This window comes from Crotalus tigris, unplaced genomic scaffold (genome assembly GCF_016545835.1).
Source record: "Crotalus tigris isolate CLP2741 ecotype Arizona unplaced genomic scaffold, ASM1654583v1 scf7180000021447.437961, whole genome shotgun sequence".
NCBI lineage: Eukaryota > Metazoa > Chordata > Lepidosauria > Squamata > Viperidae > Crotalus > Crotalus tigris.
Window position 1 is genome coordinate 99117 of NW_024098515.1, and position 19545 is coordinate 118661.

Genomic DNA, 19545 nt, shown 5'->3' on the forward strand with positions numbered 1-19545 from the left:
AAGTCCACAGGTCTTAAAATTGCCAAGGTTAGACACCCCTGGAATAAGCCCTATTTTGCCAGGGATGCATAGTGCCACAGCACAGGTTTGCAAACCAGAATCTCCAGCTGTGTACAATTTTTGAATTTGAAAAATAGTTGAAAGATGCATTAATCAGCTCTGCAATGCCAGGAAAACAACAACAAAGCGGTCTCAGCATGTGTGAATGCAGTCACTAGTTCAGTGTTTCTCAACTTTGACCATTTTAAGGCATGTGGACTTCAACTCCCAGAATTCCACAGCCAGCAATGCTGGCTGTGGAATTCTGGGAGTTGAAGTCCACATGCCTTAAAATGGTCAAGGTTGAGAAACACTGCGACTAGTTTTTTGCTTACACAGGTACTGCAGAAACAGAAGTTAAGTTTCCTTTCCCCAGGATAATTACAGTGTTGGGAAAGAATTTTTACCTGCAAATGGGAAAAGGCAGACGTACAGATTTCAAAGCGGGGAGCGCTTAGGGTGCTTCAGAAATTGTGCATTGGTTTCTAGCAAGCTCAGCTTGTTTTTACGGCCCTGGAAATCCAAAAGGCTTTTTTCCAAACCGTAATCCAAACATCGGAGCCGCTGATGGGAAGAATCTGCTGATAGGGTACAATTCCTGGCTGACAAATATCCGAGGGAGGTTTTCTTTGCTAGAACTGTATCGGGGCACATCTGACTCCAAAATGCCCACCTCAAAAGTGGCTGGCTGTGAAGACCTTGCTCTAATGTCTAGGTCTTTTTCAACAACCTCCAGCATCCAGCACCAAAGGGACACAAGGAGAAAAGGACAAGAAAACGGGAACTTGGTGCAACATTGCCACTCACAGCTTTGGAAAATCCCCGCAGGTGGCATTTTGTGGGCAAACTCCTTCTTTAATTGTAGTAGAGCCAGTCCTTGATGGTGCCGCTTGCTTTATTTTTTACTAAAATAATAATCCTGCATCCATCCATTAAACCAGTGTTTCTCAACCTTGACAATTTTAAGGCATGTGGACTTCAACTCCCAGAATTCCACAGCCAGCAATGCTGGCTGTGGAATTCTGGGAGTTGAAGTCCACATGCCTTAAAATTGTCAAGGTTGAGAAATACTGCATTAAACAGAGGAAGGAAAAGATAAGACTGGGATCCTCCCGGTAAGCTTTCTAAATCAAATTAACTTTGCTGTGGATATACCTATCAATTTGCAAAATCCAGGATTCAGCTCATAATCATCTTTCTTAAGCACCACCTGCCTGAGACAAATTGCTATCCCTTTTTTTCCAGCTTCCCAGGTAAGTTCCAATCAGAAGAGAAACACAGCAGGAGGAGGAGGACTGGAGAAGAACCAACGATGGTCCTTACAGCTCCTGCTACGTGTGCAGCTCAGACTCCCTTCTCATTCCCCCCCCCCACCCAGATGATTATCTTATCCTTGTTTTAGCACACCTGTTCTTGGCTGAGACACGTCCATGCTTTGAAGACATTGTTTGGGTTTGTTTAGCTTGACCCTGTTGGGTGTTGTGCTCTCCACAAAGCACTTAATAATTGAGTCCAGTGCAGTCACAAAAGGGTCCTTTCTCCGGGAGCCAAGGAAAATACAAATGTCAAAGATAAAAGCTGCTGAGCACGTTATAAATATCCCATCTACAGGAAAGCAGATCAAGATATGGGCCAAGCAGAGCCTGCTCTTGAAAGCACTTCCTCCTCCCCCAATCTGGTTACAGAGTTGTTTGCACACCATTCCCAGCACCCACCCACCTTCCATAAGTAATATCGCAAATATGCATGACTCCTGTTGAAAATAGACACCTTGGGCTGCCTGTGCACCATTGCACTTCTTTTCTTAGGAATTGTATTTGTTATTTCTGGGAATTGCACCCCACCAGATTCTTATCCTTATTCCAGGAATCTTTTTAGTTGTTTAATAACTGGGTGCGCTGTGTTTTGTGTCACCGCTGAAGCATCTTCTCCAAAATCTGCAATTCCCGTCGCCCTTGGCATAAAAATTTAGCCCTCCCCACCCACCCACACAACCCTGACAGCTGATCCATTACAAGTTCAGGCTGGGAAGTGCAGGAAGCAAGACTGTGCCGGGGCCGGCTGCCAGAGGCACGGCGTGGGCCACTGAGAGGTGCTCAGACATGGTTTTGGCTGTAGCGTTGCACCATAAACCCCCCTCAGCACATCAATGTTGTAATCCCTGCTGTAGAGAAAGGTAGCGTGTCAGGAAGACACAACCTGCAAAAAGAAGATCTACAGGTAGGGTGAGATCTTGAGGAAAGGCCAAGGTCCTTGCTGGGGGCAGGCTTTGAAAATGATGGTGGACAAAACCCTGTGAGAACCATCTGCTGCTTCTAATTCTTGACTCTTCCCCCTCCACCCAGGTCCCTTTCTTCCCCCCCCCCCCGCATCTTTTCCCTTGCTGGTCTCTATCAACCCAGAAATCTGTTTGACAGCCACATCCTGCACTCATTGTTCCCAGGTAAGCTGCAGGCAGAGTGAGCAAACCTAGGTGGGGAGGTGCACTTGAATGGCCAATTCCTCCTCCCGTGAAGTGGGCAATATTTCTGCGGCTTCTTTTGTGTCCCTATGGCACAGCTGAGCCACCAGTTTAATTCCAATGGACACGTGGAAGAAAATGGACAGAAACTAAGAGGCCTCTGTGTGGATGCAAAAATCGGACAACGCCTCTGTTTTCCATCTGTCCACAAAGGGATTACAGGCTAAGGGCAGCCCGTGTCCAAAGATTGCAGAAGTAGAGGAGTGGACTTATCTGTGGACAAGACAGGCTGTAAGCAGGGGTCCCCAACTCCAGGTCCGTGGACCGGCACTGAGCTGCAGCCTGCCAGAAACCAGGCCATGCAAACAAGCAAAGTCCCATCTGTGGGATGCAGGCAGTGTGCGAAACCAGGCTCCCTCCAATAGGTGGGAAAAAACGTTCTCCACGGAACCTGTCCCTGGGACCCAAAAGGTTGGGGGTGACTGCTGTAGATGTTCCTCCTCCAACCACTGTTGTGCCAAAAGAACATCAAAGAGGCTTTATTTCACTTCAGCAGCAACTGGGTGGTCTTCTAAGATGCTGTGTCACTCAAGGGGGAATCCAGAACTTTAAACACACACTGTTGGGTATTGAGGGGCTTTCAAAGTGGTTAATTTGTTGTTAAAAACAAAAACACCCTCTGAAAACAAGCCCGTGTAGTAACCACCCCAAGACTCAGCTGTCTCCAGGAAAATCCTTTCAACTTTCCACAATCAGCACGTTCCCCAGAGATGTGAGCTTGACTCTCATAATCCCCAGCTACAAATTCTGGGAGTTGGAATCCCAGGCTGCATTGGGCTTAGGATGGCTGGTCTTCTGCCTTCTCCTGTGCTGTGATTTTTCTGCCTTGTGGACAAGTGGTGAAAGTGATGACTAATTTCTACTGTAGGAACAGTCTTTATACGATGCTGCTTTTTTACTAATGCAACCTCGCTTTTTATTTATTTGTATTCATATAATTTTGGGAGGTTCAAAAAGCAATGCACAATAATGAATGTGTGCACAGGAGCATAAGGAAGCTACAAAGCCATGCAATTTCACAGCCTGATGAGCTCCTTTGGACTGGTTGAGGATGGCTGGTAGGACAATGAAGCCCTTTTTGCAGAGATTTCACTAGCCCAGCAATTTCTCTCCTGCTTTTTAAAAACAGGAAAGATGACTGAAGAGACAGGGAATCCAACACAGAGGTTGCTTGAGAAAATAATCGAGAAAAGAATATTCAGGTAATGATCCTCCGAATGACAAGTGTGAGCATTGACAGAAGGACATTCCTTATGGATTACTTATTACGTAAGTATTAATGCATTGGAGATGTTTAAATAGAGACTGGACCTCTATTGGCCCAGAATGATTTTGGGTCCCCTGCCTCAGCAGAGAGTTGGACTAGTCCAGTGTTTCTCAACCTTGGCCACTTGAAGAGGTATGGACTTCAACTCCCAGAATTCCCCAGCCAGTTGAAGTCCATACCTCTTCAAGTGGCCAAGGTGGAGAAACACTGGACTAGGAGATCTCCAAGGTCCCTTCCAACGCTTGCTATTCTGTATTCTGTCCTTGTTAGATCTATTCAGTTTTTTCCTCCAAGACTTTAAGAAAGAGAGTTCCCTTCATCTTATCCACACAGCAACCCCATTTGTGAGGGAGGAGGAACTAAAGAAGAGACAGGGAGACCCATTTCGAATACATTTCTGCAGCGGAGATGGATTTGAATCTGGCTCACCCCAGTCCGGGTCCTCAACTGCTCTATCACAGTGACCTTCCACTGAGAGATGGACGGGCAGCAGGGAAGAGGCTGGGGACTCTGCCTTAATGCCCAGTTCTCGGGGCAAGCTTAGGGTGTGGTGCAGAATGGGTTGTGGGTCTTTCGTTGTACAGTTTGGGGCTTTGTGGTCTTTCTCTCTCAAAGTTCACTTAGATTCCCCCAGAGCATTTGAAAGGGACTCATCCTGTCCCTGGCTGCCTTTCTGATTTGAACCTGGGGGAGGCAGGGAAGTAGCCCTTCCTACCACCTGCCAGGACAAAGCAAATGGAAACAACTCCTAAGGTTCCCCCAGAATAAGTTAGAAAACCAGAATCCTCGTATCCAGGGGGAAGAAAATACACAAGGAACCTAATTATATCACAGTAGACATTCGGGAGACCGTTTGAGAGGCGTTAACCCAGGAAGAAGCAGTGAACTTTTGCTACATGGAGATGAAGGTGAGGGTTGAGGGCAGAAAGGGCTCAGGAACAGCTCTTGGCCAGCTCCCCAGTGGGCTCAGGCCCATCCTTCAGCCCATAGAAATGCAGATCAGCCGCCCTGGCATGATGCAACTTTTCGGCTGCCCTTGCACCTTCCTCTCAACGATGGGATGGGCAGCCAGAGCTTCTGGACCAGGCTGCCAGGTTGCCCCTTATGAAGCTGCCCATCCTCTGCATAAGACTGACACCTGGTGGCAAATAGCAGGCCCTGCAGCTGCAGCATCTCACCACATCGCAGCCAAAGTTGCATCAGCTGCATGCTTGCAAAAGGCGAGACTCCTGCAGCTATGGGGGTGGTGGTGTTCCTTTAATTCTGCCCACAGCCACTGTTGGGAGTTTTTTTCTTCTTTCCTGGCATCTGCATTTGGGTTTCACCCCAAAACCCAAAACCTTCCTGCATTTTTTTTTTAAACTAAAGGGTAGAATTTATTTAATTACTGGATCTTGTATTGGAGGGTTCCAACCAGCACGAAGGTTAGGTAAAGGAGGTTTCTGAATGGCCGTGTGGAGTGAGTGGGTGGGTGGGTGGGTGGGTGAGTGGCTTTTTCCAAAGGAGCTTGGTGCTCTCTGAAGCTGGTTGTTTTCTTGCAGATGTTCCATTAAACAAACTAGGTGACATCATCTGTGCCAGAGATGATGACTTTTGGCACTGACTTTTGGGTCATGAAACATCTGCAAGAAAACTACCAAGCTGAGAGAGCACCAAGGACACCTCATTTTAGCCCTGAGCTACACAGATTCTCCTTTATTGACACCTCCTCCTCTCCGTAAACCCCACTTCCTACTAGCACTAATGATGTTCCCTAGTTGGATAGTGAAATGTCTGCAAGAAAAGCATCAAGTTCGGAGAGCACCAAGGACTCCATAGACCTCCTCCTCCTTTCTGCAAACCCCACTCCCTACTAGCACTGTTCCCTACTTGGGGAGTGAAACGTCTGTCTGCAAGAAAAGCGCCCAGAGAGCTCCAAAGACCCCCCCCCCCGCCTCATTTCAACCCCGAGCTACACCTACCGGTAATTCTCCTTTACTGCTTTTTGCAAAAGCTTTTTTGCAAGGCTTCCTCCCGGCCTTGCAAAGCAGCCCTCCCTCCCGCAGAGGGCAGCCCTCTCGCAAGCCGGGCTTCTCCTCCTGGTCCTTTTCGCTGGCAGGAAACGTCCCGGGAAGAGGCGAGGCCCGCGGGAGCGACCCTGCCGCTTGCAAAGGCAGCTCGCAGGGATGGGCAAGAAGAGCAAGAAGGAGCGGAAGGCCAAGGGGGCCGAGAAGACGGCCGCCAAGATGGAGAAGAAAGTCTCCAAGCAGACCAAGAAAGAGGAGGTGATCACAGGGCTGCAGGAGCTTTGGCAGCTGCAGGGCAGGCAGGCATTCAACAGGTCCAGACCCCCCCCCTTTCTGAGTCTCTCTCTCTCTCCCTGCCCACCCTTCCCCCTTCCTCTGTGCAATCCAAGGTGGAGGAATGGGCTTCGTGCAAGAGAAGGGGAGGAGGAGGAGGGAGTTAGTGGCACAGTAGATTAGTGCGGGGGTCCTCAAGCTTGGCAACTTTAAGACTTGTGGACTTCAACTCCCAGAATTCCTCAGCCAGTTTTGCTTTGCTGGCTGAGGAATTCTGGGAGTTGAGGTCCACAAGTTTTAAAGTTGCCAAGCTTGAGGACCCCTGGATTAGTGCAAGACAAAGTGCAACAGGGACGGGAAAAACAGCCCCATCCCCATTTTTTTGGGCTGGGGGGAAAAAAAAGAAAAAAATGAATTTATGGGTTTGTCTGTTAGAAAGGGCAGCTCATGGAAGAAATTAAGATCTGACTTTAGAGAGAGAGAGAGAGAGAGAGAGAGAGTAAAATATCACATTTATAACCACCTTTAAGAAGATTGGATGGGGCTTCTTTAGAATATTTTCTTTCCCCCCCCTTAATTTCTTCTCCCACTAGGCACCCCTTTTCTTTATCTGCTGTTTCTTTTCCAATATCTGTTTTCATCTTGTTACAAAATCTCTTCCACAAAAATTATACACACACACACACACACACACACAAACATACCTTTTCATGTATGCACGAAAGAGTGTGCAGCAATGATCCCCGTGGAGGAGATGTCTCCCTTTTTGATCACAAAACAGAGCCGTTTCTTGACTTGCAGGAGGATCTGGAGGCGCTGATTGCCCAGTTCCAGTCTCTGGATGCCGCCAAGACGCAGGTGCTGGAGACCCCCTGCGCCCCTCCCTCCCCAAGGTGAGAGTGGAAACGTGATGGATATTTGGGCAGTTGGGAAACTTTGGCCTCAGAATGTTTTGGGCACCCCTTTAATCTCCAGTGAAAAGCTGCTAGTCCTCAAGAACTCTGTCCCCCCAAATCCTGTACTTGATTTGCTTAGCTTTTTTCCTCTTGGTCCCCAGACTCAACGCCTCTCTCTCCGCTCACCCCGAGAAAGACGAGCTCATCCTGTTTGGAGGTGAATATTTCAATGGCCAAAAAGTAAAGTATTTCTTTTTCTTTCTCTCTCTCTCCTCCCTTCTCTTGCCCAAACTTCCCTTTGAAATCTTCCAGAAATTTCATGTTGAATTTTTGACTATTTTAAAGCAGTGGTTCTCAGCCTGTGGGTCGCGACCCCATTTGGGGTCGAACGACCATTTCACGGGGGTCGCCAAACAACGCAGTCCACCATTTTCCCCCCTTTTCCTTAGCTGTGCTTCTCCCTCTTATTCTATTGGCTTTCGAAAGCCAATAGAATAGACTCTCTTGAACAGAGTCTAATTCTATTGGCTTTCAAAAGCCAATAGGAATTGTCCAGGCTGTCTCTGCCCTGCTGAGCCCGCCGAAAGCCCCAGTTTGCAAACGGTGCTGCAAGGCGAACTTTCTGGAAAGCTTCCCTCCCTGCTGAGCAACTAAAAATTAAGTAAAAGAGGGCTGGGGATGGGAGGTGGGAGGCCGGTGGGCGCAGGGAGGGTTGCTGGCGTATGTGGGGCCCGGCGGGTGCTTTACCTGCCTTGGGCTGGGCCAGCTGGTGGCCCAGCCGGTGGTCGCCCTGCACCGTCACTGCCGCAGCTGGTCAGGAGTGCCTGGGCCTGCCTGCCGCCGCCCCAAACGGGCGGCAGCCAAGGTAAGGCTAGTGGGGCAGCGGCGGGCGCAGGGAGGGTTGTTGGCGCGCGTGGGGCCTGGCGGGTGCCTTACCTGCTTTGGGCTAGGCCAGCTGGTGGCCCAGCCGGTGGTCGCCCTGCGCCGTCGCTGCCACGGCCTCCCGGGAGCGCCTGGGCCTGCCTGCCGCCGCCCCTTGCCAGCTATGCCTCGGCCGGCGCAGGGGGCGGCACCACGCATGCCACGGCGCTCCCGGGCAGGGAAATACAGGTAGTCCTCGACTTACGACTAGGGTCGCAGCTGTAAAAAGGTTGAGAACCACTGTTTTAAAGGAATTGCAGAGCCTTATTCCCAGCACTGATCAATACAGGTGGCTCTCGAGGTATAACCACGGTTGGTCCCAAAATTTCTGTGAAATAGTGGTTAAGTGAGTTTTCTAATATTTTAAGACTTTTCTTGCCATGGCTGTTCAGTGAATCATTGCAGCTGGTAAGTTAGTAACACGGTTGTTAAGTGAATCTGACTTTGCTTGTCGGAAGGTCACAAAAGGGGTCATGTGATCTGAGGATCATAAATGTGAGTCAGTTGCTAAGCACCCATCACGTAACTGTGGGGATGCTGCAACGGTTGTGTGACAAACTCTCACGTCACTTTTTCTAGTGCCTTTGTAACTTTGGTCACTAAATAAACGGTTGTTAAGTCGAGGACTGCCTGTATCCTGCCTTTCACCAGCAGTCATAAGAGTTGGGTGTCTTTAGATGTGCTGGATCCCGTTCCAAGGGTCAAGAATTATTCACGTTAGTCACAGATAGACGAGGTCTCAAAGTGGGATAGTGGGAACTGAGTTTCCCCATCCTTTTTCTCTTGTCTTTCTGCATTTAACCCAGGAAAAATGGATCAGGATTCCAAGCTAAAAACTTCTCTTATTGTACAGCTTTGTTTGCCATCCAAAGTCCTTCTGAGCCATCCTAGACATAGAAAGGATATTGTAAGGCTCCAGAAGAAAGTGGAGGAGGGGAGCAAAGTCGAGGGTGGGTTGCTTGGTTGAGGAAGCTCTGGGCTTTATCCGGGGGGGGGGGGGAATAGAACAATGGAGGAAGGGGCTTTACTAAAATCTGTTGACTGAATGGATTTCTCATTAGTAGCCCTTCATTTTTATCTTCTAATTTTATGGGGTTTGATTCTGTCAGTCACCTTGAGGGGCTTCTCTGAGCAGGAAAAAAAGAGATATAAATAATAACAATAATAAGAAGAAGAACAACAACATTGGAAAGGACCTTGGAGGTCATCTAGTCCAACCCCCTGCTCAGGCAGGAAACGCTATACCATTTCAGACAAATTCAAAGCAATAAATGCAAATCACGCATGTTCTGTTTCTCCTGGCAATTGATTTCATGGTCAAGTCATGGAAGTTCATTTGACAGGCAATTTAAGGCATATCTGGGAGAACTTCATCCCATAGCATGGAACTAATTTATAGAACTGGTCGCTTTAAACCAGGGTCTCCAAACTTGGCCACTTTAAGGCTTGTGGACTTCAATTCCTGGCTGGCTGAGGGATTCTGGGAGTTGAAGTCCACAGTTCTTAAAGTGGCCAGCCAAGATGGGAGACTGATGAATCTGAATGGCCTCAAGAGGGAGCTTCCGCCACCTTTCTTCTCTCCTCCTGCTCCAGACACCCAATATTCCTGCGGAAGGAAGAGTAGAAAAAGGGCTGATGGTCCCATCTTGCTCTGACTTTCAGCAGGAGTGGAGCTCTACCTGGAGCCCCTCAGTTGTTTTCCGGCTGAATTCTTGGCCTTGAAACGGCCACCTTTCTCCTCTGAAGTAGGGGAGGATCACGGTCCGAATCAGAAGCAGCTTGCAGAATCTGCAATTGCTTTACTAAAATAAGGGTCCGCTTAGGGCTGATTTGGATGCTGAAGCAGCCAGTGCCGCCCAAGGACTTCAGTGAATTTCCAGAGTTGCCAAAGATAGCAAATGCTGGCTGGGCGGTCGCTTTGAGATCTCAAGATGTGCACTAAAACGGGCTTTTCCTGGAAGATTTCCATGTCTAGCAAAGCCCTCCTCCTCCTTTGATCTCTCCCTTAGAACATCCTCTACAACGAGCTCTTCGTTTACAACATCCGGAAGAACAGCTGGGCTAAAATTGATATTCCAAGTCCTCCGCCTCGGCGCTGTGCTCACCAGGTACGGGGCACGTGACGGTCTGCGATTAGGATTGCCCACCATGCTAAGCCAGGATGGGCCTTGCTTCGTAGTGGCACTGGTTTAGGCAGGAACATGCTTGACGTAGCTTCTTCTCCAGAAAAGGTGGTTCTGTAAATACATGTAGAGGCCACCAGTATGGGATGCAGCCTTCCTTCCTTCCCTCCCTCCCTTTTCCTTTCTTTCCTCCCTCCCTCCCATCCCTCTCTTTTTCTTCCTTCTTTCTTTCCTCCCCTCCCTCTTTTCCTTCCTTTCCTCCCTCCCTTTCCCTCCCTCCCTCCCTTTTCTTCCTTCCCTCCCTTTTCCTTCCTTTCCTCTCTCTTTTCTTCCTTTCCCTCCCTCCCTCTCTCCCTCTTCCTTCCTTCCTTCCTTCCTCCCTCCCTCCCTCCCTTTTCTTCCTTCCCTCCCTTTTCCTTCCTTTCCTCTCTCTTTTCTTCCTTTCCCTCCCTCCCTCTCTCCCTCTTCCTTCCTTCCTTCCTTCCTTCCTTCCTTCCTTCCTTCCTTCCTTCCTTCTTTCCTTCCTTCTTTCCTTCCTTCCTTCCTTCCCTCCCTCCCTCCCTTCCTCCCTTTTCCTTTCTTTCCTCCCTCCCTCCCTTTTCTTCCTTCCCTCCCTTTTCCTTCCTTTCCTCCCTTTTCTTCCTTTCCCTCCCTCCCTCTCTCCCTCTTCCTTCCTTCCCTCCCTCCCTCCCTCCCTTCCTCCCCTACCCACTTGTAACCTAGCTACCTACCATGAGCACAGTGGTTTGACACATAGTGGTCAGAATGATGCAGGGAAGATATCGGGCTTTGTGCCTGGAAAAGGACCCCAGCGTGGCCCTCTCTCTCTCTTCCTCCCTCCCTGCCAGGCGGTGGTGGTCGCTCAGAGTGGCGGACAACTTTGGCTGTTTGGTGGGGAATTTGCTTCTCCGGATGGGGAGCAGTTCTACCACTACAAAGACCTCTGGGTCTTGCATTTGGCCAGCAGGACCTGGGAGCAAGTCAAGTAAGTCTGGAGCTCGTGTGTGCCCCCCCCCGGGATGGCCGGGCCCCCAGATGCAGAATGGGGAACCCGGGGATCGGATGGGACGGCGTCCCTGCGGCCCCGAGACACGCACAGGTCTCTGGGTGTCACCGTTGCTTTCTGGAAGTTGGTTCCTTTGTTGCTTCTCTCAGAAGAAAGAGAAACTGGGTTTGATGTGACCCAGAGTTAGGCAAAGAGCTGCCAGTGGGGTGTTTCCACACGAGGTCCTTGCTCAAAATATGCAGGTAATCCTCGACTTACCACCATTCATTTAGTGACTGTTCAAAATTACAATTGAATTGGATTGGATTGAATTGTCACTGAAAAAAGTGACAACCAAATTTCACACTTACGACCATTGCAGCAGCCTCCCCCGGAGTCACCTGATCAAAATTTGGACACTTGGCAACTGGCTCGTATTTGTGACAGTTGCAGAGTCCCGGTGTGTGTGTTTGTGTGTGTGTGTGTGTGTGTGTGTGTGTGTGTGTGTGTGTGTGCTGTGATCCCCTTTTGAGACCTTCTGACAAGCTAGTCAGTGAGGAAGCTGGGTTCACTTAACCACCGTGTTACTAATTTAGCGACTGCAGCGATTTGCTTAACGATGGTGGCAAAGAGAGGTCGTAAAATGGGGCAAAACTCACTTAACAGCTGTCTCGCTTAGCAACGGGAATTTTGGGTGCCGTTGTGATCCTAACTCGAGGGCTACTTGCAATCCAAAAAAAGGCCAAGAACAGGAAAGGGAGGAGAGAAATATCGGAGACTCTTAATTGGCTGGGCTTGAAGGTGGAAGGAAAAAAACCTTGTGAGCTGTTGACCCTGAAATTCTGGGTGGCTGAAGAAGAGGGCTCCTTCACACACACACACACACACACACACACACACACACACACACACACACCTTGCGTGGGAGGTGCTTCATCTCGAGGCCTCCTCTTTCCTCCTGCAGACTCCAACCCCAAGGCCGGAAGGAAGGTGAATTGCCTTTTGTCCCCCTCTGTCCGAGGAGCTGAGACAAAGGCAGGGAGCCCCCCCACCCTGCAGCCCTTTCCTGGGCATCTGCAGGAGGGGTGGGCAGGGGGGGGGAGCTGGGCTTTCTGAGGAGCCCCTTGGACCGGAAGGGGAGGGTGAAGGGGAGCAGTGCCTGTGACAAGGGGGTAGCCTGCAAGGAGGGGACTCAAGCTGGGGGTTGAAGGAGCAGCCGTGACCCACTGGAAAAATCGGAGGGGCGGCTGAATCCCCTCCTTTGATTGCAGAGCTTCAGGAGGACCCTCCGGGCGGAGTGGACACCGGATGGCCGTCAACAAGAGGCAACTCATCATCTTTGGAGGCTTTCATGAAAGTAGCCAGTGAGTCTGCTCTCCTGTCCTTCCCTTGAAGGTGCCCCCATCGAGCGCAAAGGAACCCAGTGTCAACGCTGCTGACATCGGAGTTCCATCTGTCGGAACCATGACACCCAGGGCAGGTGGTGGCGGTTCAGATCTTGACTCCTTCGCCCTGCTATTGTCACCGGGCTTTCCCTGGAGGAGCATATCATGACCTTATGATGACAGCCTTTTCCCAAAACTGCTCAGCCCCCACCTCTCCCACATTCAAGGAAGGAGCCGAGTGAAGAGCCATCTTTGTCGGTCCTTTTTCAAATGCTAAGTGCTTAGGCTTTATTTTTCGTGGTTACTCAACTGGAGTGCTTCTCTAGGCAGAAAGTTCAGGCAAAAGTGATAGAAGTTAACTTATGGGCAGCTCATGGAATCTGGAATGTGGGGCTGCCTAGGGCAAGGGTGGGTCACCAAGAGAAGTCAGAAGGTCTACAACAGATGAAAGGCTGGAGGGTCAGGGCTGTGCCCGCGTTGCTCATGCTCTCATGGTCGGCCCTTCATCCATTCTGCTGGAGATCTGTTGCCAACTCAACTATGCCTTCCATCGCTTGTGTTTGATGTTTTTGATCAACTAGAGACTACATCTATTACAACGATGTCCATGCTTTCAACCTGGACACCTTTGCTTGGTCCAAGCTGGCTCCTTCTGGGATGGCCCCAGCCCCAAGGTCAGGTTGCCATCTGGTTTCAACACCTGAGGGCCACCTCATGGTCTATGGAGGCTACTCCAAGCAGGTGAGGGTCCCCTTTTGCTATTAGAATTGGTATGAGTCATCAGTCTTTTAGGACTAGAAATTCTTCCAGGTGGTTTGGAACACATTTGAAAGGGATCAATAGGAGGGGCTTCACAAAAACTGCCCTTAGGTGCTATGGATCAGGCTGTGGCCTCCACTGTTGCTAGATTGCCTTTCCCACCTTCCCTCACCCTGGCAGCCACTTCTGAATAATTATAGCTCCGCAGCTTCTGGAGGACCTCTTTCCCACCCGTTTCTCAGTTACGAATGGCTGAAGCATTTGCAGGATGAAGTTCTAAGTTCCCCTAGGAAAATATTTGGGGAAAGTCGTTGGGAATCTCACCGGTCAAAAATCCTGACACTTTGCTCTTCTAGGTGAAGTAATAAAACAAGGGCTAGAAGGATTGCACATGGTTTGTAAGAAAGATTTGTGGAAATAGTTCCTTGATGATAGCTTAGTTCCAATTCTATGATTCCATAATGCAACTTCTTTTGTTGTGCAGCGAATTAAGAAGGACGTCGACAAAGGGACCCTCCATACGGATATGTTTCTCTTGAGTGCTGAAGGCTTGGGTAAGTGTCCTTGCTGAATTTTTTGCTATGCTGAGGGTTGAATGGTGTGTGTGTGTGTGTGTGTGTGTGTGTGTGTGTGTGTGTGTGTGTGTGTGTGTTTCTTCCAAGCAACAAAGGATTCTCATGTTGGCTCTATACCAGGGGTAGGCAACCTTGGCTCTTTTATGACTCGTGGACTTCAACTCCCAGAATTCCTGAGCCAGCCTGGCTCAGCTTGGAAACCTCTCCCTTTCCCCTCAGCATGGCTGGCTCAGGAATTCTGGGAGTTGAAGTCCACGAGTCATAAAAGAGCCAAGGTTGCCTACCCCTGGTCTAGACCCTCCTCATGTCCCTTAAAGCCTGAATTTTAAGAAGTTTCCCTATTATTATTATACTTTTTCATCCATCTCTCACTTTTCTTGTTCTGCTCTTCTATGTTTGACAGAAAAATGGGCTTGGAGCAGGGTGAGCCCTTCTGGAGTGAAGCCAACACCCAGATCCGGCTTCTCAGTGGCCTTGGCGCCTGGCAACCGCTCTCTTCTCTTTGGGGGCGTCCACGATGAGGAAAAGGAAGAATCTCTGGAAGGCGACTTCTTCAATGACATCTATTTCTGTGATCTGGCAAAGAATCGGTGGTTTCTTGGACAGTTAAAGGTTTGTGGAAAAATCTCACACAGTAAGGTTTTTTCAGAAGCTCTTTAGAACGTCTCTTGTACTTGGGTTGGATTTTCATGTTCTTCTGGTCCATGCTTGTCTCCATCCTAGGGGTCAAAGTCCGAGAGAAAGAGAAGACGACGCGGAGCAGCGAAAGGGGAGGCCCATCAGGCTGCTGGTGGAGGGGATGAGGTGGAAGGGCAACCTCCCCCGGGCCCTGTGGAGATGGTCAAGGAGGTGGTGGCAGAGGATGGGACTGTGATGATTGTCAAGCAGCTCATCTCAGCTCCTCAGGGGAAGTCCACAGAGTCCCCAGAGTCTGAAGAAGACGACGATGACAGGGGAAACGAAGCCTCCAGCCCTCCAGTGGAGCCCTGCCCGCGTTCAAATGCCATGCTGGCAGTGAAGCATGGGGTGCTCTACCTCTACGGGGGGATGTTTGAGGTGGGGGACCGCCAGTTCACTCTCAACGACCTCTACGCCCTTGACCTCCACAAAATGGAAGAGTGGAAGGTGCTTGTGGAGATGGACCCAAGTGAGTTAAGACCTTCCCGGTCTCCGTCTGCTTTCAGGTTTCGTCTCTACCTTATTTTCTGTACCTGCAGATGTCTTCATTTCTTGTCTTCCTTTATTTTTAAAAGGGAAAAAAAAAAACCTCGAAGATGGTTAGCTTTTACCATGGTTAAAGAGAAGCTTGTAGAAAAATATCTGATGACATTCTGGAACTTGGGAAGGTTGGACCATGTTTCTAGGATCAGGAATCTGAATTTTTGGAGATTTCTTTCCCTTCCCTCTGAGAAAGCAGAAACAAAATTACACACCCGACTTTGTGCAAACTGGTTTAAGTGGCATAAAGTCTGGCATCGCCAAGTTTTGCTTCTTACTCAGAACCCAGACTTCCTCCTGACCCAACAGAATCCACTCAAATGATTTCTCCACATGCTAGCAGAGAAAGCTAGCCTGTGACCCAAGAAGACCAGTCCAGAATCCTTCTTGATCTATTAGATTTCCTTGCTGATTTTGTCAGCCTTCTCCAGACAGCTTCCAACATTCCCCAAAAGCTGGGTTCTTCTGAGCAGCAGAGGTTGTCTTTGTTGCACAGAAAGTACACACAATCATTTTATAGCAGTTGCTCTTAATTTTGCTTTTGCTCTTTGGGTTCAGTGTTGTGATTATTCTTGGGCTTTAACTCCTCCTCATCTGCTAAATCTCCTCTCTTGTGGCTCAAATGGCCCCCTGCAAGGTGGCTTCTGAAGCACAGGGCAACCTGCCTATTTAACAGCCTACCTGTTATCCCCAGGCCAAGAAAGGAGGCTGAATTCTAGTTCTCTACATCAGACCCCTGAAGGGAGCTGGGGCTGGAGGAGGAATTCCAGAGCCTGCAGGTGTCCCTAGACACGTGAAGCCCGATTTAGAGTTCCTGAATTCTTGGCTTGGAGACGTTCCTCAAGAGCTGAAAGACAGCTGGGTTTAATTCTATCCCAGCTCTCTCATGTTAATCTGAGACAAAAGCTTATTTGGACCGATTCAGAGACAGGGGATGGGCCTGTGGCTGAAGGTACCTTCATGCTGAGGGCTCTGAATATATGTCACCAACCAGCCAGCACCGAGCAGCTAATTTTGGCCGGGCTTAATCCCTGGAAGAACGACTTCACCGTGCCTTGGCCTCGCTTGATCCTGGCCCTGAACTTTTTCATTAATCCTAGCAGGGGCTACTTAGTGCTTTCTGTTCTCTTAATATGGGCTGGAAATACTTTAAACCTTCCTATCAGTTGCTGGAATTACTGGGGAACTGTCTGGTGGGGAAGGGAAGATCCTTAATGAAATCCTTCCACAAGTGATTATTTTTACCTAAATCTGAGCTTTTCTTGCCCAGGAACAGTCCAGCCACCATAGACTAGTCCAGACAGATTTCAGCAGGAGATGCCCCAAGGACTCAGAGTCCTCTCTGGATCTCCAGACTTTGAGGAAATTATTATTACTGTACAGTCTGGGCCCTTCTAAGCTCTGCCCCCTACAATTCAAGCAAGATTCACCCTCTTTGGAATTAGAGTCACAGCTCAGCCTCAGGTTGACTTCAGCATCTTTCCTATTCATTTGGAGGGCACCCCCAGTCATTTAGAGGCTAACATGGAGGACTGATGGTCATTTCAGGAACAATTCTTAACAACTAGTGTTAATTTTGAATGTTCTTCTGCATGCGAGGATGATATATTAGCATGTGTGCATTCCTGTATATTTGTTTATGTGTGTATGTGTATATATATATATATACACATACATACACACACACACACACATCGTCATCTTCAGGCTGGTGTTTTTGGCTTTGTGCTCCTAGAAGCATGAAGCCAAAAACACCAGCCTGAAGATGACGAATGAGACTTCGTCGAAATGTCGCCAAGACACTTCCAATTTGACGCGGGAGAAAACCCGAATAACCAAAGACCTACATACATACATACATGTTTTACTGTGACAGAAACTCAGGAATGGCTTGAAGAATCTGAGTCCGATGAAGATGTGGAAGGTGCTGTGGGAGGAGAGGAGGAGGAGGAAGAAGAAGAGGACTCTGAGGAGGAGGAGAGCGGAGAGGATGGTAAGGCCACCAAAAAACCCTGGACAAGGACCCCTGTGTCCAGCGTGTGTTGAGAAGGAAGCGGTTCAGTTCCTCACCTTTGGGTTTTGATTCCCATGGGCAGCTCTCATGGGCCATAGCTGTGTGGGGATTCTTTGATGAACAGGGAAAAGGAACAAGGCTTCCCAACTGGACGTTCTCCAGATGCTCCACTGAAGCTCCAACCCTAGGCAGGTAATCTGGAGATTTAGTATTCCTCACAGGCTGCCCTTGATTCTAGTAGGTCCAAAGGACAGAATATGACACCCCCAGTGAGACAACTCCTTCCTCGTCTCAGTTCTACACTGACTATTTGCTTTTTCTTCCTTCAGACAAGGAAGAACATCCAGCTGTGCAACAGGATGAAACATTTGCAGACTACCTTTCCAAGACAGAGCAGTACTGGGTGAATCTGGCTCGCCAGAACTTGGGCCCTGATGCCAAAGAGAAGAAGACGGTGAAGGTGGGACAGGCTATGGCGAAGGCATTCTACGAAGGTGCTACCTAGGCAAAGCTTACCAGTGATGGGCCAAATGGGTGTGCTTGGCCAATCCCGTCTTCCACAAGGCAGGATCTGACTTGACAGTTGATTGCTTAGAAGGCCCGTGGTGAATAAGTTACTTCTGTCAAGGATTTGAGAGCAAAGTAACTGACATATGCTGAGAAAATCTGACTTTGTTTTTGACTGATGTAAGTCAAGCCAATGCTTTGAGGGAGAAGCTTTCTATGGGGTTCAATCCTTTACAGGCAGACAAGTTTTTACAAGATTCGGGATCTTCAGGAAAATCCATCGCACAATGTTCTTGTGTTGTGAAGCTAGCTCTGTCAGAGAGTCCCAGTTATTACTGCTTCTCGTGGACACTTCTGAGTTGTGGTGTGAGGATGCTGAATGGCTGGAGGAGTTTCCGATGGCCCTGTGCATGTACGGTTATGCTGGAAGAGAAAGAGGGATGAACGCAGAAAACGGAAAGCCTTTCGGGAGTGAGCGGCTGGAATAACACCTTGAACGTTTAACAGAAGCCACATCTCACACAGATGCAGTCAGGAGGCTGGAATTTGCCATTTTAAGAGAGTTTACCAATAAAAATGCTTTTGCTGGTGAGGGCGGTCTTTTTATTTAATGAGTTATTTATTTGAGCAGGATGTATCAAGCGCTGGCAGGGCGCATCTCTCTGCACCATCATTAGTGCTGCTTAAAAAGTCAGCTTGTGTGGGGAAAATGCGTGGTGGACCGAGTTTTCCACCAAATTACTCATGTCTTTGTTTAGGTCAGGAGAACATCAATAAGCAGAATGTGGGGGCCTTTAGGAGAGGGATGGGAAAGGGGCTTGGTTCCAAACCCCTTGTAGCCTGGAGCTCTTTCCATGGGTAACTCTAACTCTCTTACAATCTGTTGTAAAAGAAATTGGAGTTGAAAGAGGTGGCCTTCCAGAGGTTGGCCTCCAAATCCTGTCCGTCCCATGGCTAATAGTAAATGATGGGAAGGGTAGTCTAACAGCTTCAAGGTCAAAAGCTCACGCTTTCGCTTTCTGTACTAAAGAGAGAATAAAGGAAAACGGATCAATAGCAACCTTTCTCAACTGCTTCTCTGCATGTACCTTGGGATCCAAGACCCATAATTCACAGCCAACATCTGAAAGACTGCCCTCTTGGCTATTTTGCTGGGTAGCTAAGCCACGATCTTCCAGAGGTTGCCCAAGCGGCAATGCCTGCTAATGTACATCAGGGGAAAAGATGGAGAAGATTTGAACAATATCAGGAGGGTCTCGGTTGGCCCACCGTGGCTCTTGATAATTGCACTGGGTCTGGAGTAAGGAGCAAGTTGCATTTCCCTCACTGGAGAGTCAATGCAGGGCCACAGTGCCATTTCTGGATTGGTGGGAAAGGCATGGGAATCCAGTTGCATGTTTTCCAGACCATCCCCAGCTGTTGACCAGGCCTCTTGGATCCAGCTTTGCAAGGTCAGCTTGGGCTGCAAAGCTACTTGGATGCATCCTTCGCCGAAACTTGGTGATGAAGCTGTGGGTTCATTTTTGTCTGGTGTCTGAATAATTTTTTAAGAAGTGATTATTAAATCGGGGGTGTCCCACCTTGGCAATTTTAAAACTTGTGGACTTCAACTCCCAAAATTCCACAGCTAGCATACCACGGAAGTAGTATCAGCCATCATTAACCTTCCCAGTTGCACAAAAACCCCATGGGGGAGAGAAGATCCTCTCCGTTTATGAAATAGAATTGGGACACCCACAAGGTATGGTCAAAAAAGTCAACATGGCAGCCAAGAGTGAAACAAAGCTCCATCTGGGCATTGCACACACATGAAGTTCCATTAGATATAAAGGAAGGTTTGGGCTTTAGACACAACACACATGAAAAGCAGCCAGAGCCTTGATTGTGTCCTACTTCTGAACTCTTGATCCATCCGAAGAGAACAACTGTTGTGCCTTTTTTCCACGATAGAAACTCAAAGGACGCCACTGCATCCTTAGTAACAAAGACGTATTTTCAGTGAGTGACCAAGGCAGAGAACCCCACCTTGCCCTCCCCCAAATAAGAAAAAGAAGAA

The 19545-nt window shown here is 48.8% G+C and overlaps 1 protein-coding gene across 3 annotated transcripts; it reads left to right on the plus strand.

The window, feature by feature from the left end:
* Nucleotides 1-5905: 5905 nt before the first annotated feature.
* On the plus strand, nucleotides 5906-18081 carry KLHDC4 (kelch domain containing 4). Of its 3 annotated transcripts, none has more exons than XM_039318626.1 (12): nucleotides 5906-6091; nucleotides 6908-6999; nucleotides 7164-7242; nucleotides 9933-10031; nucleotides 10895-11031; nucleotides 12303-12395; nucleotides 12998-13157; nucleotides 13660-13729; nucleotides 14154-14362; nucleotides 14474-14897; nucleotides 16845-16961; nucleotides 17312-18081. In XM_039318626.1, exons 1-12 carry the CDS (start codon nucleotides 5993-5995, stop codon nucleotides 17485-17487), a joined length of 1755 nt encoding a protein of 584 aa, XP_039174560.1. In that variant the 5' UTR covers nucleotides 5906-5992; the 3' UTR covers nucleotides 17488-18081. The 3 variants fall into 3 exon arrangements, with proteins under 3 accessions (XP_039174560.1, XP_039174558.1, XP_039174559.1); XM_039318624.1 differs by having other exon boundaries at nucleotides 5934-6091; nucleotides 7164-7219; XM_039318625.1 differs by lacking the exon at nucleotides 10895-11031 and having other exon boundaries at nucleotides 5934-6091.
* Nucleotides 18082-19545: the final 1464 nt, after the last annotated feature.